This window comes from Myxocyprinus asiaticus, chromosome 4 (assembly GCF_019703515.2).
Source record: "Myxocyprinus asiaticus isolate MX2 ecotype Aquarium Trade chromosome 4, UBuf_Myxa_2, whole genome shotgun sequence".
NCBI classification, from domain to species: Eukaryota; Metazoa; Chordata; class Actinopteri; order Cypriniformes; family Catostomidae; genus Myxocyprinus; species Myxocyprinus asiaticus.
The window spans coordinates 28941588-28960000 of NC_059347.1; the positions used below are offsets into that span (position 1 = coordinate 28941588).

Consider the following 18413-nt stretch of genomic DNA (forward strand, 5'->3'; position numbering starts at 1 on the left):
CTATTTTCTTTCCCTTCTTGTAAGTGAATGTTGTGAAAATGTTGTCAAAAATGGTCGAAGATTGCTTACATGGTCATCCAGACAGGCAAAGATTGATTATATAATTGAAATTAAATAATTATTAACATAGTTGCAACATAATGTTTGATATGTGAGTTATTATTGATCACAAAAGCATCAGATGCCTTTTTGAACTTGACACTGAATTGTTTCTTTGTAGTGCTGTTGGAATCATGGAAAATGGGTTGAAGAGGTTTTGTGGTCTGCCGCTCTGTCCTGTGGCTCACGCACGTGATCTGCTCTGATGACACAAACATCAATTATTACATTTATTTTATAATTTCTTCGGCAGCCTGAAATTTAGTTGTTGTTCTATCACTAAACATGTAGGGATTTGAGAAAAAAACATTGCAGTTTTGCTTTACTGGGTCTCTGAGGGTTAAAGTAAATCAATGTGTTTGTGTAAACCTTTTTATTCCCAGAGTCATACTTGTAGTCATCACTTGAATGTGTAAAATCTTTGCTTTTATATTACAGCTTGAATCCACAAAGTCAGATTCAATATCTAGTGGAGACGGACAGAAGAAGCTTCTCTGTAAAACCAACACATCTGTTCTAGCAACAGTTGAATTGTCACCGGTTTAATAAATTTTGATCCTGAAATGATCATTGCTTAGTGAAATAACAGCTTTATTAGTGGTGAAAATTAACGAAAAACCCTGAGCCTTAACACAGTTACTTTATAGGAATTCCTTGTAAAGCTTCTTTAAGTGGAATTTAAAGTCATTGTAAACTTGAAGGTGGAGCTCTAAACACAGCAGAAATGCACATTTATTTTGATTCATGTGTAAGTTCATTGTAAATGGAAGAAAACATTGAAACAAGCACATCACTCCTGTCCTTCAACCTACAGAATGAACGATTGATCCTTCATCCGCTCCATGGTTGCTATTTTGTTTCATGCATTGGTTTCCCTTCCTTTTTCCCTCCTATTTGTTCTCCACGTCTCTGTGGCAGAGGTTCTGACATTTTTTTTGGTCCCATCTGGCAGCTGCACAACTTATTTGTGTTGGCTGAGTTCGGCTTGTTCCAGTGCTTTGCTTCTCTTTCGTGGAACAGACTGAGGAGGAGGAGGGGGACTCCGGTCCCTCTCTTTGCGCCAGCAACCATGATAAAGAACCTCAGGCCATTAGCGCTCTGGCTCCCTCTCCAAACAGAAGGAGAAAAAAAATACCTTCACCACTGACTGCAGCATTGCACTTAGTCTTAAGTTAGTCTAAAGAAGACCTTATCTAATTAGGCTTCCATTTTCACTTAAGTATTGGTGACTGGAAATGCCCATAGCATGACTTAGGGCTGTACGTTTAGAGAGATACACTAGACTTTCTTCCGCTTGGATCCAATAGTTTTACTTTGTTTACAATTGTGTTTATAATTAACTCACATTTGGAATGAGTGTAAACAGACATCGCCCAGTGCACATTGACAAATAAAATAACGTCACCTGATTTTCACATGCGGATAACCCTAACAAGAACATCTTATTTGAAAGACAATGAAGTCTGTTGAGTCTATCAAGTACAGACAAATTGGCAAACCTAATTTGCTAACATTGCTCAATGTTGATATGTTTCTTTTGAGTATAAACTGAAGTGAAACATCTCCCCAGTATTACATTCATCTCACTGTTTTGTCAGTATTTCTGCTGGCATCCTCTTTTGCTGTGTAATTACGGCACCTGCAGATTAGATATGTGTTTAAATCAGATGGAAGGCTACAGATGGAAGGTGCCCAAATCAGATTTTCTTACTGCTCATGTTTGTTTCTGCATTCTCGTTTACATTGGCCATTGTGCTTTCGTGTATATTTTACTCCTGTATTCTGTCAATAGGATAAAAGCACTCTCCTAACACACACTTTATTTACACTTATATTACACATTGAGGTCATGTTTCATGTGTGGACGGGGTTTTCTCAGTCATGTGAGCACTGCCTGCAGATCTCCGTTCTGATTGGCCAGCCCTTGCTCTGTTCAGCTTTTTTTCTTTCTCTTGATCATCTGCTTCCTCCCTCTTAAAAATGTCCCTGCTCTCTTTCTCTTTCTTTTATTAATTTACAATTTTGAAAATCCTTCAATTTGTTTTTACTTATTCCCTTTATTCATCACATACTGCTAACATCATTGCATACTGGCGCGTTAAAATGTCTGACCTTCCTTGAAATGCTGTTTTGTCATTCCATTTTTGTTAGTTAGTGCTGGTTTGGTGCTAGTCTGCCTGATGGACCAACACAGCCATTCTACTCACTAGCAAAACTTTCCTGGGAGGCTGGCTGACCATGGCCTTGCTGGTGAACTAGTTAAAAAGCAGGCATGCCATTTTACCTTAAAGCCATATTGTGTTTGTATGATGTGCATTACATCTATCATCACACTGGTAATCAGACAAGTTTCATAATGTCTTCATAGAAAAATAAGGACTTTTTTAGCATGGAAAGCTAAGCTTAGGATAACTTTCTAAGCTCAGGATCAGTTTTGTTTTTTGTCCAGACTACTTTTATTTTTGTAGTTCAGTCCCACACAATCTTGGCACAGATTAGCCCTTCATAATGAGAAAGAAAGGGACTGTACCATGATTTTCTCGGTGGATGCTGCCCATATGGTGTTTGATGGTACACAATCATTTCTTTGCCTCATAGATGGATTGATGAAGTACAGCACATTTTATGGTTAAGTGCTGGTTGTAGCCCTATGCTCTTAAAAAGGCCAACTGTCTAAAAGCTTTTCTTGTTCTATTAAAGCAGATAACGCGACCCTCACAGGAAGACAAGACAGAAGACAAGAACGAAGAGGACAAATCGGAGAAATCAGAGAAGAAAGAAGACGAGGAAAAGAAGGAAGAGGAGGAGAAAGATGAAAAAGAGGACTCTAAGTTAGTCCTGTTTTTATTTTTATTTTTATCTTAGGTAGCTAAGTGATTCCCTTAAGTCAATGCTGTGTGTGTATGTAATACAGGATTCACTTTTAATTGACTGCTGGAATTCTATATATCTGCAGTTTTTTCACAAGGATCAACAAGCCTCTAAATGATTCTAACCAGGGCCCAGTGCCCAGTTGCATAAAGCCCCTTAAGTAAACCTTAAGGTTGGGGAAACTCCACCTTAAGTTTACGTTAAAGAGTTAAAGGGTTTCTAAAAAGATGGCTTAGTTTATTGAATCAATTGAAGAGTACAGTAGGTCAAGGCGATTTATTTCGCGAAAGAAAAACTATTGCAGGAGTACATATTTGATGTCACATAATATGAGCAATTGCCAGCAAGCTGGAGGGTGGTCCAATAAGAACACACACACAGAAGTGTGCTTAGTATTTTCTGCTCTCTGCATCTTAATAAACTGTATATACAGATGCATTAAAATCATGTAGCAAGATCATTTGCGATATTTCGCGAATATGTATATAGGCTATGTATCTTACAGTCTTACTGACCACCACTAATACTCTTAATTTAGGATGGCAATCAGTTCTCTGCACAGTTATACAAGCATCTAAACATCTTGCACCACCATCCACCCCTTAACTGACACAGTCATTAAAATTCAGTGGTGTCTTCCTCAGGAGGGCGCTTACCGGCTGTAAAAGCAGAATCCTTCATTAATTTTTCTGCATGCAAAACTCAGGACTTTTTTATTTTTTACTTACATTTGAAAGATTTGAACTCAAAAAAGTGTTTGAATCTATTAATTTCGAGGATTGTACATCATACAAATGGAAATCCGCCCGTGTTTCCTCCAGAAATTAGTTTGAAAAAAATCTTTATGCAGTAATCACAAATGAATGTGATTGGTGCAGCCTGAAAAGTGCTGAGAATATGAACAGTTAACACGTGATAATGCTCCCCAATGTATTCGCCACTTCAGAAGAGGTCGGACAATAATTAACAGTAATAATTCTGAGAAAGTTTAATAGTCATTTAAATGAAAATAAAAACATAGTATAAAGTTAAAGTATTTTCTATGTGGTTAAATTGCCCAAATGTTGGTCGGGACATTTTTGATCTTCTGAAAGTAGGTAGGGACATGTCGTATCCATGGTAACAGTATAATTTTATTACGGTAAAAATCTGGCTCACTGTAGTAAATTCCTTAACGGCTTCCCTTAGCTAAGAGAAGTGTATAAGGGTTTATATGCAACGCCCTCGTGTCATTTCCTTAGGTAAGGGAAAAATCACACTTTAAGTGTTATACTTAAGGGAAAAACTTGTTTTATGCAACCGGGCACATACCCTTTCTAAACACCCTTTCGCTCATACTGTAAATCAATTATCTCAAGTCAGCTCTGACTTATTGTCTTGCATCAGCTGGCAAAGAAAATTTTGCCTCTCATATCAGAAAGAACCTTTTTACTTAAACGGCCTATTTATAACCCCATTCAATCCGTGCTGAAGCAGTCGATAGCTTTTATCATGAAACTGAAAGCTCAACACAGGGAAATGACACAATGTCTCTCAGTCTCTCTCTCCACTGTTACATCAGTATTTAAATCACAACTTCTACAACTACAGTATATTTGTATTTCCTTAAGGAAATACCAGTGCTTGTAAGGCTGCAAAACAATAGTGTTAAACTTTTAGGTAAGCTTAAACTTTAGGGATTGGTTCTTCATAAAGGAAATTTACTTTGTTGTTGAGTTTTATTGTTACACAGACATTAACCTCATTTGGATTGAAGGCGGCCATGTGCTTTACCCAGGGTCTGTTATGCCACTACCTGTAATTCAACAAAACTTGGAATTCATCTTGAAAAAACTTGGATTTTTATTTATTTATTTTATGAATAAACAAAGGGGTATCAAAGTGGTTATGTGATCTGGGTGTGCTTCTGTTATGAAAACTGTGCAATAAGGCTGATATATCAAAGCATTTAGACCCTACTTATGTAGTTTTAGTAACCTTATCAATTATCATATCAGGTGAGAAACTCTGTCTGTGTTTGTAACTCAAGGTTCTGCTTGCTCTAAACATTTGGATCGATTTAATCGATTTAAGATATAAGCCTGGAAATGTAATTGTGATATCCAGGTCTGAAAAAATCATGGAGATTCATACAATCTTGAACATTTCTGTGGTGAATATAAATTTTTCTAGTCATGCTCAGCTCTAAAATATTTTATCAGCTAGAAATAGAGTAACTTGGAAAAGTCATGGAAATTCATTGGCCAAACGGTGAGCAAACCCTGTTTAATTTAATCGCAAAAAGGAGAGTCTTTATTCCTCGTCTTTACATTCACAGGGACATCAGCAAAGACAAAGAAAAGTGTGAAGGAGAGGAGGAAGAGGGTAAGGAACAGAGCACGCTGCGTGGCCGAAAGACTGCCAACAGCCAGGGCCGCCGCAAGGGCCGCATCACCACCCGCTCCATGGCAAATAATGAGGCTGCATCTGGGTCAGCTGAGGAACCGCCTCCACCCCCACCTGAACCAGGTAACACTCATACACATATACATTAATGATTTGTGAATTAATCACTCTTTTAAAATGCTTCTTTACTATGATTTGGTCAGGCCAGTTCATGAAGTGTTTATAAATCACTGTAAGGCCAAACTTTGTTTGGGGGTTTAATAGAGGAGGGTGACGTATCTAAATAAAAAAAACATAGTGATAAACCAGCAGCATTTAAAGTTGCATTCTGTTATTTTTTTCCTCATTTACATTTGTTTCACTACAACAATGAATTGTACAGTTATACACGGGATCACCTGGGAACTATTGATGATTGCTTTTTATTATTTTTATATTTTTTACCACTTTACTGAAAATCTGTTTTGACAAACTGATTCACTAAAATGAATCAGACTTCCTAATATTACGACACATGTACACACACATATGAATTGAGTCCCAGTACTTATGGTTTATTTTGTGTGTGTGTCGTAGTTCTGCCAGAGCCGACTCCCCCCTCTAAACCTGAGCCGGTGCAGAAACCTGCACGAGAGCCTGCGAAACCAACTCCTACACCCAGCACAGACCCACGAGGTAAACACCATCTCTTTCTCTCATACACACTTCCTCTTTTTGTCTTTAGTTTTTCTTTACATCATGCTCCCACTTCTCAGAAAGGTGAAAGGTTTTTCTGTGATGACTGTCTGCTGATTCTGCTGTTGTTTTATGGAGCTTAGATTTTTCTCTATCATCTGTTATCTCATTATGAAGCTGAAAAGTCACTTTCATTTTTCTTTTTTTTTTGCTGCTTTTTGTGACCACAGTGAGGTGTGTGTGTGTGTGTGTGTGTGTGTGTGTGTGTGTAACTGGGGTTTGTCGTACAGAAATGGTGCGATGGGGACTCTGGTTAGCTACAGTGGGTAAGCAACCAGATTGAGCCTTACTACTGCGGGGAGTACCACCGCGTGAAAACTTTAAATTCTCACACATGAGACACGTACACAAAATCACCGCCAGGAGGCGCAAAGGGACGCTTTTGTCACTATTGTATTTTTGGCACCATCGTGTGAATGAATTGAGCTGTTATGATTAACAATTTGAATATTATTATTTGTATTGTATTTTCTTACAATGATCTAACATTGCAAAATAAATGGCAGCATTAAAGTGACCTGTTTCAGTGACGTCACTTTTTCCCACAGCCGCTGAATTTGTGACCATTAGCGGGAGATAGTAATGGCGGTGAATGAAAAAACACCCATAAAATGACATCAAGAAAAATCTCAAACACTTTTCATCCATGCCAAGTCCCAGCAAAGGTGTATACAGGTCTGAGGTCAGAACAAATATGGCCACATTTGACTTTTGCGGACATTTAAATATATTTTATCCACGATTCATCTCCGTACACCAGCGAGTGCACACACAACTACTGGTACATCACTGTGAATATCTCTCATTCAGAAGTTAGACATGTTTGTGTTGTTTTCTGCTCTGATTTGGTCACAATCTTACAAAACATCTGTGATGTCCCATCTGTATGAATGTAAGAGCTGCTTTATCTTATGAAGAATAGACAGAAAGCAACTGGTATTAGTGTATAAGATTAATGTTTACATTGTAGTCTGGTGGTGTAAATAATGTCTGTGTTTCATAATCTTATGATGTGTTGTTTATAGACTAACATTAGTATATACACATTAAATATAAACTACAGTTGAAGTCAGAAGTTTACATACACTTAGGTTGAAATCATTAAAACTAATTTTTTAACCACTGCACAGATTTCATTTTTCACAATTCCAGTGGGTCATAATGTTACGTACACTAAGCTAACTGTGCCTTTAAGCAGCTTGGAAAGTTCCAGAAAATGATGTCAAGCCTTTAGGCAATTAGCCAATTAGCTTCTGATAGGCTAATTGGAGTCAGTTGGTGGTGTACCTGTGGATGTATTTTAAGGCCTACCTTCAAACTCAGTGCCTCTGCTTGACATCATGGGAAAATCAAAAGAAATCAGCCAAGACCTCAGAAAAAAAAAAGGGGACCTCCACAAGTCTGGTTCATCCCTGGGAGCAATTTCCAAACGCCTGAAGGTACCACATTCATCTGTACAAACAATAGTACGCAAGTATAAACACCATGGGACCATGCAGCCATCATACCGCTTAGGAAGGAGATGCATTCTTTCTCCTAGAGATGAATGTAGTTTGGTGCAAAAAGTGCAAATCAATCCCAGAACAACAGCAAAGGACCTTGTGAAGATGCTGGAGGAAACGGGAAGACAAGTATCTATATCCACAGTAAAACAAGTCCTATATCGACATAACCTGAAAGGCTGCTCAGCAAGGAAGAAGCCACTGCTCCAAAACCACCATAAAAAAGCCAGATTACAGTTTGCAAGTGCACATGGGGACAAAGATCTTACTTTTTGGAGAAGTGTCCTCTGGTCTGATAAAAAAACAAAAATTGAACTGTTTGGCCATAATGACCATCGTTGTGTTTGGAGGTAAAAGGGTGAGGTTTGCAAGCCGAAGAACACCATCCCAACCGTGAAGCATGGGGGTGGCAGCATCATGTTGTGGGAGTCCTTTGCTGCAGGAGGGACTGGTGCACTTCACAAAATAGATGACATCATGAGGAAGGAAAATTATGTGGATATATTGAAGCAACATCTCAAGACATCAGCCAGGAAGTTAAAGCTGGGTCGCAAATTGGTCTTCCAAATGGACAATGACCCCAAGCATAACTCCATAGTTGTGGCAAAATGGCTTAAGGACAACTAAGTCAAGGTATTGGAGTAGCCATCACAAAGACCTGACCTCAATCCGATAGAAAATTTATGGGCAGAACTGAAAAAGCATGTGCGAGCAAGGAGGCCTACAAACCTGACTCGGTTACACCAGTTCTGTCTGGAGGAATGGGCCAAAATTCCAGCAACTTATTGTGAGAAGCTTGTGGAAGGCTACCCAAAATGTTTGATACAAGTTAAACAATTTAAAGGCAATGCTACCAAATACTAAAAAAGTGTATGTAAACTTCTGACCCACTGGGTATGTGATGAAAGAAATAAAAGCTGAAATGAATAATCCTCTTCTATTATTCTGACATTTCACATTCTTAAAATAAAGTAGTGATCCTAACTGACCTAAAACAGGGAATGTTTTCTACGATTAAATGTCAGGAATTTTGAAAAACTGAGTTTAAATGTATTTGGCTAAGGTGTATGTAAACTTCAACTGTATATATTCACATTATAGTGCTTTTATATTTATTACAGTGTAAAAATTACAGTTTATTACTGTGACATACTAGGTGTTATTTAAGAATAGCATCATACTATGTGCATTTCCAGTTTAATTGTATTCGAATCGATTGTTATAAATATAATTGACACGTACAGATAACTGACATGTCTAAATAAATGAGCAAAGACCCACAAGTGTTTTTAACCCTGCTCTCTCTTACTTCATAGCTGCTTGACTTTGGCGAAATGAAGCCGCATCACTTGAAAGATAAAACATTATTAAAAGAAAATTTATATTTTGGCTCTGGTCAAACAGCAGTATCACCTTTCATGATTTATAATTACTAAAAAAAATTAGCTGGCTTTTGCTGCATCTCTCATCGCAGTACATTGAAGATAGATGCAGAACCCTTCTTACATATGGCAGACTACAACCTTAGCCTAAAATAGCATGGTCCCATAGAAATACTATGGTCGGTACACTGGCGAGGAGACGAGGCCATTTTTTAAAAATGGATGTCTATGTAGGAGATGATTCATTACACTGAATAAACAGCTTTTGTGAGGAAACAGATCATAATTTAATGAATTGACTGCTGTACACTACTCTTCAACATGTTTTACACTAAATATTCCTTTTGGAATTAACTGTGTGTGGAGTTTACTATGATAAAATTGCTGTTTTAAAAGAGAAGAGACAAAATCCTGCTACAGGTAGGTGTCAGTTTACGGCTCTCCCCATTCGTTTGAATGATATCTGCAAACAGTGACTTACTGTCGTAACAGGCTAGTTGACCGCTATGCTCTCTCCAGTGATGAAAAAGCGGAGGTTGTTATATCTGTATAGAAGATCTCTGGTATATGGAATTTTGGTCACAGTTGGTATACAGAAAAAAAATGCTACAGTGTCAGCCTTTTTCAATAAATGAAAGCAGTTGCTTCATAGGTAATAGTTATTTAATTATCCTCCTGAAAATACATTGTGAACATTCGTAATTTTATTTGTTAGCCCTATTGAAAAAAATAACAATGCTTTTAACCTGTGTTGTACTGTAAATGACACGGTAGTAGGTAGTCACGTTCTTTGAATATAAATACTTTGATAGATCAGCGGTAATGTGTTTGGCACTCTAGCAAAAATCGTCGGATCGAATCTCACTTTTCTTATTGTTTGTTTGTAATAAATACACATTTGATCATATATATAGTAGCATTTGATATTGCTGAAGTGAATTATAGCATTCGAAACAAATGCAGACATTATTTCAGCATTGCATGGTTTTTATTTGCATTTCAATCCATTTTGCGCTGTGGCTTTTTCTGACTCTGTGCCCTTTAAGATTATTGTTGGTCATTTGGTTTTATACTGTGTATAGTTCATACAATTAACCTTATATTTGTCACAACGATTGGGTTTTAAAAGGTAAAACCATAGGCGGTACAGTCGCATAGTGCGGAAGCTTTCATAATTACATGATAAAGTTTATATTTCATCTGAATTACATTAATACAGAACAATAGCGTGAGGGTAGTTCACAAAGATCTGGGTGAAAAATCTAAACGTCCAAATCTCTTTCAGTCTTTTGGAGTTTCACAAGCCCCTGCCACATTGCCTTTGTCTGTGTTCACATGGGGGATGGGGTAGATAATAGCCCACCTTTAACGGCCACCTCAAGTGTTCGATTGTCACCAGAGAACTCCATTATTTCATAACTTAAATGTACCCAGCTGACGTGTGACATGACTTTTTTTGCATAAATACACATTTATTCACAAAAGTAAACATGGTTAGTTATTAATATATTAACGCCATATTACAGTAGTAACACCATGGTTAATTGCATCAAATCTATTTTCCGTCAACAATATTACTATAGTAAAACTACATTTATAATAATTTTTATGTATTATTATAAGTACTGTTAAAGAAAACATTAAGAGTGGAGACAGGAAAGAGAATGGGTAAATTTAAACGACATGCGTGGACTCGAACTCTAATAGAAAAGGTACAGGCACAGCGGCGTAATGCTCCACGCCACTGGAACGACACACTCAATGCAGTTTGTCGTGTATTTCTATGTTGCCAAGAGACTATTGTGGTGTGAACAGCTGTTTACAGATGCTATTTACACATGGGTGCAACAGTCATTCTATAAAATATATATCAAACTTTGTGACACCATCGGTTAATGGCAACTACTAATAAAATGCTAGACAGATAACAAATAACAAAGCACGTAACCTACAATTTTAAATTGCATAGCGTTTCTAGTTATAACGTAGAGCGTAAAACTCAAATGCATGTATTGAGACAAATATTATACAAATAATCCAAGTAATCACAACACTTCCAGCCTAATGTGTGTAATGGAAAATTACTATTCTTATTAAAATATTTTACAGTATTTCATTTGATGCTTCCATGAAGAATGATTCTGTTCACTTTTTCTTTTGTTTTTATTGCCAGGATAATATAACATATAGTATGATACAATGGTTCACATATAAATGAATTAATTCACATTTGATAATCCTGTATGGGCTAGCCCATCAGCACATTAAAAGAAAGCACAGTTTTTGGAAGTTGTTTGGATATGCATATATGCGTCCTACATGACGCTGGCTCATAACGTGTGCATAAAAATACTCAATGATAATTCTCTCTAATGAAATGTGAATGGATAAATGGAAACAAATAAGTCCCGATGTGTGGGCGTCCTCGTAAAACGCTGAATGTTGCAGGAAAGTGTTTATCATGGTCTCCATTGCTGTGTCCCTCCAGCAGATCAGTGTTTGTTCTTCTTGTTTCTTTTTCTTCCTCCTCTTTTTCTTCCCTTTTATGGCAGCTGGCAAAACAAGCTTAACTTGCCCTTACCACCTCCAACTTAATGGTCGCTATGTTGGGAGAAAGAGCTCTGAGGCATTCAGCTCAGGCCTGTTGAAATTCTATGGTTATAGCACCCCTTAGCGGGTTAGAGCTGCTAATGACACATTCATGTTTTGATCGCGGTGGTAGAAAGCCTATTCTGAATGGATACCCACTGTAAGGGTTTTGATCATCACAGCCTTGAGAACAATAAAGCAGCTCTTCAGGTCCATTTTTCATCTGTTCGCACACTGTTATGACATCTTCATTTTAGTGTTTATTCCTTGTGCACTCACTCTCATCCTCTCCTTTCTACCCTTTTTTTTCTTATTCTTTTTTTTCCCCTGTTGCTCTTTTGCTTGATCGCTTTCGGTGAGATTGGTTGTCCATTCTTTCCATCTCCAAATCCCTTCTCTTCTTCCTGCCACCCAATGCCAGACTCTCAAGGTCTCCGAGTTTGTGTTGCCGTGGTGACAGTGGGTGAAGGGATCGCCATGGAGACAATAATGAGAGGCAGGTAAACACGGCGAGTCTCAGGAGGACTTTGATTAGAGCGAAAAGGGGAATGAAAAACTGGCCTGATTGTTTTGTTTGAGTTTTGGTTGGTAGATACTGTTAAGTATATGTTTGCCACTAAACACAGTTGGTGTCCATGTCAGAAAGTGTCAATTGAGGCTAAATACTGCGCTGTACAGTGAAGATTGGATGCTTCTCGTGGTGTCTCTTTCTTGCTGTTTAGAGACGGACTGATTCCCATTACCTGTTCCACCTTGATCATCTCCATACCCTTCAGCGGAATGTACTTTGATCTTATGGGCCAGTAATGCTATTAAACCTCAAGCCCTTGTGGTGAGCGTGTATGAGAAGATATGAGTCTCTAATGCCTTGTGATTGAGAATAGGGGCCCATCTCACCTGATGGGATTTGTGCCAATGCTTGGTTTTATCTCCTGGGCTGTCCATGTTTCTGAATGCAAGTTATTTTCATACATATGTAAACTTGTTACAGTGGGTTTAAGGGATAGTTTACCCCAAAATTTACATTTTGTCATCATTCACTCACCTTCATTGTTGTCCCAAACCTGTATAGCTGACTTTTTTTGGAACACAAAAGGAGATGTTTGGCAGAATGTTAGCCACCATTCACTTTCATTGTATGGGAAAAATATGCAATGAAATTAAATTGTGGCTGAGGCTAAAATACACAGAGTCATATGTGTTTGGAACAACATGAGGGTGAGTAAATGATTGCAGAATGTTATATTTGGCTGAACTATCCCTTTAAGGGCTAATAGCCAGTTGCATCTGATCTAATGCTTTGATTCAGTGTCTAAACCCAGATCAACAAGACAAAAGCTCAAGAGTATGAATGTACGACCAAAACACACATGCACTCAGGGGTTATGGGTAATGTAAACGGCGTCTAGTGGGTCACCAAAGAGCCGTTTATTTGAAGAATTTTAGTGGAGACGTCCTGCACAAGTCATCTAAACAGTACGGCAACACACACTCACACTCTTGCATAAATGTCAGAGGTTCACACTGTGCTAAATCTGTCGTAGTGTTTAGTTAATCTCAAGGAGACCCTCAGAAAGGGAGGGAGTGGAGAGCACTGGCTTTATCTCTACTGCGGTGTCTCTCTCTCTCACACTGTAGTTTGAGTGGAAATTACGTAGGGAGGGGTTGTTGTGTTGCTCGGTTCTGCTCAGCTACTGTTATGAGACAGACTGCCTAATGATATGGGTGAGTGTGTGTGTGTATGTGTGTGTGTATGTGTGTGTGTATATGTGTGTGTGTGTGTGTGTGTGTGTGTGTGTGTGTTGGTCTTGAATCCAAAAGGGTGGTGCTTGTGCCCTCCTCTACTGTCTGGTTGAGATCAGCTGACTGGGCTTTCCACAAGAAAGAGATCTAGAGAGAGAAAGACAGCAGAAAGAGAGAGGTGAGACTGTCGAGTTTGTCCATTGAGCGCAAGGGAGGGAAAGCAATAAATAGGGCAAAGGACAGAAAGCTGGTGAGTGCAAGAGAGAGAGTGAGGGAGGGGGGAGGTCTCTGCAGCCCGGGAGTGTAAATGGACTGAGAGGGAGGGTGTGAGATGAGCCGTGTCGTGTAGTACTTGGTGAGTTCTCGCTCACTGACGTTGCTGACGGTGTGTGTCGCTACAGGCGCAGTTGAAGCTGGAGAGACGTCTCGCTGGACGGAGGAGGAGATGGAGATTGCCAAAAAAGGTACTGCTTGACTTTTACTTCATCCTCGTGCACTCTCTCGCCCCATTCCCTCTGTCCTTCTCTGGTTTTTAATTGGCTCTGTCTGATCTCATCTTCACACATGAACAAATACTCCACCACACTTTTTCACTCTGTCTTTTTTTAATTTTTTTTTTTTATGTCTCTGTTGTTCTCTGTGTTTTCACGAATGGGGGAAGTTGGCTGGGTTTGTGATTATCCTCTTTGTAGTAATCTATTCAGATCAGGACTGTACAGAAAAAACTGAAGTAACTGTGACCGTTCGACACATTAGAAACTTTAAAAGGAAGACCATTCACCTAAAGACTGCGAATGAACCCTGCACTCAGAACTACTCCTGTGTTTAAGTACAAATGTTCTTCTATGAGTAAAAAAAGCTTACTGAGATTTTTAGTAAAAGCTTTTTTTTTTTTTTTTTTTAACCTTGCAAAACAAATCCAGGTCACATTTCAGCACAAAATCAAAAGGAAATAAGACATCACATTTTATATAAAGAAGATGAACCCCAATTTTAGGACCATTATTATTTTTTGCATTGTGACATATTCATGACATTTAAGCAAATTTTTCCCCTCATTCTCATTAATATAATGGAAAAGAAATCACATTCTCATTAGTGTAATGCAAAAAATATATTTTGTTACTATTTATACATTATAGTAGTATTTGTTCTAATACCACACTAATGACTAATCACCTTTGAGAGTGATGGAAATTACAGGAAAAAAAAATCAAAAGGACAGTTCTATGTAAATGTCAGCCTTACCATGAAAAATCCAAGTGATGTCCATTTAGGTCTATATTTTACTTTCATAAAGGAGCTAATTTTATGGAAATTGCATCACATATCCACCACACATGAAGTGTGCAACAATACCTAAATATTCACTTTCAGTCGTATTTCAAACGTTTTGCTTTTTAATAGCAATTCAAGTTATGGATGTGACACAACACAATTCAGAAGCAATAATCCCCACAGAATAGGTAAGGTTTGGCTCTCCAAAGAACAATTTTTTTTTTTTTTTTTTTTTTTCAGTATCATTTTCACATTAATGATGAAAATCCAGTGTTGGATGTGACAGTTCTTAAAAGTGGTCTTACCAGGCTTTCATCTGTGAGACATCAGTAAGATGTCCATTAAGGCTGCACAATTTATCTGTTTAAAACTGAAATCGTGATAATTGGCATAGGCCGAATTACTTAACCTCAAATGGCTATGGTTTAAAATATAGTCTTCGCTTAGCATTCACTTCTTTTTTTTTAACAAAGTGAAGGAGCTGCATTCTGTTGTGTCTGTAGTGAACTGCACTTCAAGCACTTGTGGGACTCGTGCTAAGCAACATCATATTGAGATGTTTAATGTTTAGCATTTTATAGTTTAAATCTGTCTTTGTCAGAATGATTGCAATATGTTTCTTTTTTCTTTACCAAACTGTATGATGGCTAGAAAAAAGATGACTTGTCGGTGCAAATTTTTCTCTTCGATTCAGTTGAACTTACCTCTACATCTGACTTGATCGGAATGAATCACTTTTTTAAATGTTCCTTTCTGAAATGTAGGTTATAAATGCAGTTAGATTGAAGCATGTCATAGATCATAGCAGTAGTTAGGGCTGCACAATTAAACAAAAAAAAAAAAGCAATCAACGGGCCCAAGCACCGTGGGCCCATTTCCTCCTGGCTGCTTTAGTAAAACAATGCATCAAACATTTTTAAGTGATTTGTGTAAATGAAAATAGATTTTTTCAAAGACTGTTGTAAGAGCCACACTTCCTGCTGCCAGTTGGCGGCACTACGACCGTGACCCACAGTAGATACATCAATGTGATCAGCCCTCAAGGCCAAACATATGGGTCAATTTTGATGTAAATCACACAATGCACGCCGAAGACATGAGACAATTCTTTCTTCCCATTTTTGTGTTATTTTATCACGCCGCCATGGAGACACCGTTTGAGACATCAAAAATCAGTTAGCAATTTAGCATCTTCAATGTTTTGGCATGACGTTGCCTAAGTTTGGTGCCAGTCAGAAGAATTCCCTATGAGGAGTATTTCAAAATCCAGAGCATGCCATTTTCAAACAATCCAAAATGGCCGACTTCCTGTTGGGCAGAGCTAATGTCTGTGGTGTGAAAGTTGTCCAGCTTGATGAGATCTACATACAGTATGTACAAAGTTTGGTGACTGTAGCTGTAAAGGGATGTGCTACAGAGTCCCCTGAACATTGCCATTTTCTGTTTGGTACTACAGAGCCCCCTCTACATGTCCATGAATGAACCTTTGCCCAGCCCTAATGGCCGACGATTCTGATGTGTGTGCAGAAGATAATAAAAATTCAAGCATGCCAAGTACCTCAACAACATATACATAAAAAGGAATAATAGTGTTTAATGTGTTGCCATGGCAACAGTAGTTAAGATATCGAAAATCCCTTCATAATTTTAAATCTGTACTGTCTTGACATTATTATAAAAAATTTGAAGCAGTTCAGATAAAAAGAGTGCTGTTTAAAAGTCTGTAAAATGTGCCACACTTCCTGCTGCCAGTTGGTGGCGCTATAACCATGCCCCACAATAGTCATATCCAGGTGATCAGCCCCCAATACCAAACATAAATCTCAATTTTGATCTAAATCGCACATTGCACGCCGAAGATATGAGCACTTCCTGTTTTTCATTTTTTGCCATTAATTTATCGCCTCGCCATGGTAACACCGTTTGAAATATCAAAAATCTGTTCGCAATTTAGCATCTTCAATGTCTTGGTATGATATTGCTCACATTTGGTGCCTGTCACATAAATCCCCTAGGAGGAGTATTTCAAATTTCAGAGCATGCGTTTTTCAAACAATGCAAAATGGCAGACTTCCAGTTGGGCAGAGCCTATGACTATGAGGGTGAAAGTTATTCAGCTTGATGAGATCTATAAGTGTACAAAGTTTGGTGACTGTAGGTGAAAAGGCGTGTACTACAGAGCCTCCCAAAAATCAAATTTTTGGATTTTAAGCCCATGTGAACTTTTACCAAGCTCTAATGCTGATGATTCTGATGTGTGTACAGTTTTTGAGCATGTTAAGGGACCCAGAAGCCCCTGAAACCTTGAAAAGAAGAGTGTTAACAGTAATCCTTAGGAAAACAATAGGGCATCCGCACTTACAGTGCTTGGGCCCTAATTACAATTACAGTTTCTGCATTTAACCGTGAAATTTGTCAGTTACATCATTCCATTTATGTCTTCTCCTGTAGCATCACAATTTTATATTTACAACATATTTTCTGATCTGTTTGAATGTAATAGAAAAGAGGCATTTAATTTAGTTTATTAGTGTATCAGAAGTGACAACGTAGTATTCTAGAATTGTTGCATTGCTCACTTTGTGTATAATTTATTAATTTGAGCAACACTTTTTTTTTCATGCGATTTAAAGCAATTCACAAATACAATTCTCTGCTTGTTTTAGATGTGTAGTCTACATATAGAATATGGCATTCAGTTGCTACACACACAAAAAAATTATAATTTCTGTTAATTGACATGAATGATCACAATTACAGTATCAAGGGAAATAAATCGGCAATTGTGATTTTATTTAAAATCGTGCTGCCCGAGTAGCAGTAGTGGAGATATATCTAAATCACCATGGTAAACAAATATACAGTAAAGGTTTATGATTTTTCCTATTGTATGATTTATGAGAAGTCCATAATGGTCACTTCCGTAAAACATAATTATGGATGCTTAAAGTAAAAAAGGGAAACTATTTGTTGATCATTCTCAACATAGACACATGCTTGTGCAAGAAGTTTCAACTTATTTAGATTAATAATCTTTATTCGATATAGACCTAACTTCTACAACATTAAGGATGTGATGCAGAACTTAGAAGTACTGGCTTTGTAAACGTGACCCTTATAAATTGAAAAACAGTTCTGTAATGATAATATATATTTTTAATTTTTGTTTATTTTCCAGCAATTATTAACTACAGTAAAACAAATCACCAATACAATGAACATTCGTGCGCTGACAAAGTAAGAGTTTTTTTTTTTTTTTTTTTTTTTTTTTTTTGTGACAGTGAGTTACCTCGTCTGGTGATGAAATGCCCTGACCAAATAAAATATGAGATTTGGATCGCGTGACAAGTGCTACAGTTAGCAAAACCAGCGCAGTTGGTGTGGCTAAAGCACAGAAAGTTGTTTTTCCCACCAACATTAAATGCTGAAATAACTCGAGGAAGAATTCCTAAACCGACAGTGAGGATGTTTATTTTATTTGCATCACATGCCTTAAAAACAAAACATCTTTTCTTAAATGGGTTCTCTTTACATGTAAATTATATTGCTACATTTCTGCCTTTCATCCCATTTAAAATATTTCTGATCTTACGTGGTTTGGCTTTATAATGTATTCTATATTGCTGCATTTTTGCCTTTGCATTTAATCTTGCATGAGTTATCTTCTCAATATAATATATATTGCCGCATCTTTGCCTTTGTATTACTTAATAAACATCTTTACGGATCTTACGTAGGTTTCTTTCAACCAAATATATTATTCTTTTGCTGTGACTTAGTGTACTCAGCTGTGCCTTTGTATGCAAAAAGCATGGTGGTTTCTCCACAA

At 37.6% G+C, this 18413-nt stretch overlaps 1 protein-coding gene across 11 annotated transcripts in view; it reads left to right on the plus strand.

Moving 5' to 3' along the window:
- LOC127440151 (nuclear receptor corepressor 1-like) overlaps positions 1-18413 on the plus strand; it is a 140348-nt gene that overhangs the window by 62255 nt on the left and 59680 nt on the right. For 9 of the 11 annotated variants that reach the window (XM_051696585.1, XM_051696584.1, XM_051696586.1 and 6 more), the window contains 4 exons: positions 2800-2930; positions 5288-5478; positions 5932-6030; positions 13708-13770. In XM_051696585.1, the coding sequence (XP_051552545.1) occupies positions 2800-2930; positions 5288-5478; positions 5932-6030; positions 13708-13770 (484 nt within the window). The remainder of the gene's footprint in view (positions 1-2799; positions 2931-5287; positions 5479-5931; positions 6031-13707; positions 13771-18413) is intronic. The other 2 variants (XM_051696588.1, XM_051696589.1) reach the window with 2 other exon arrangements.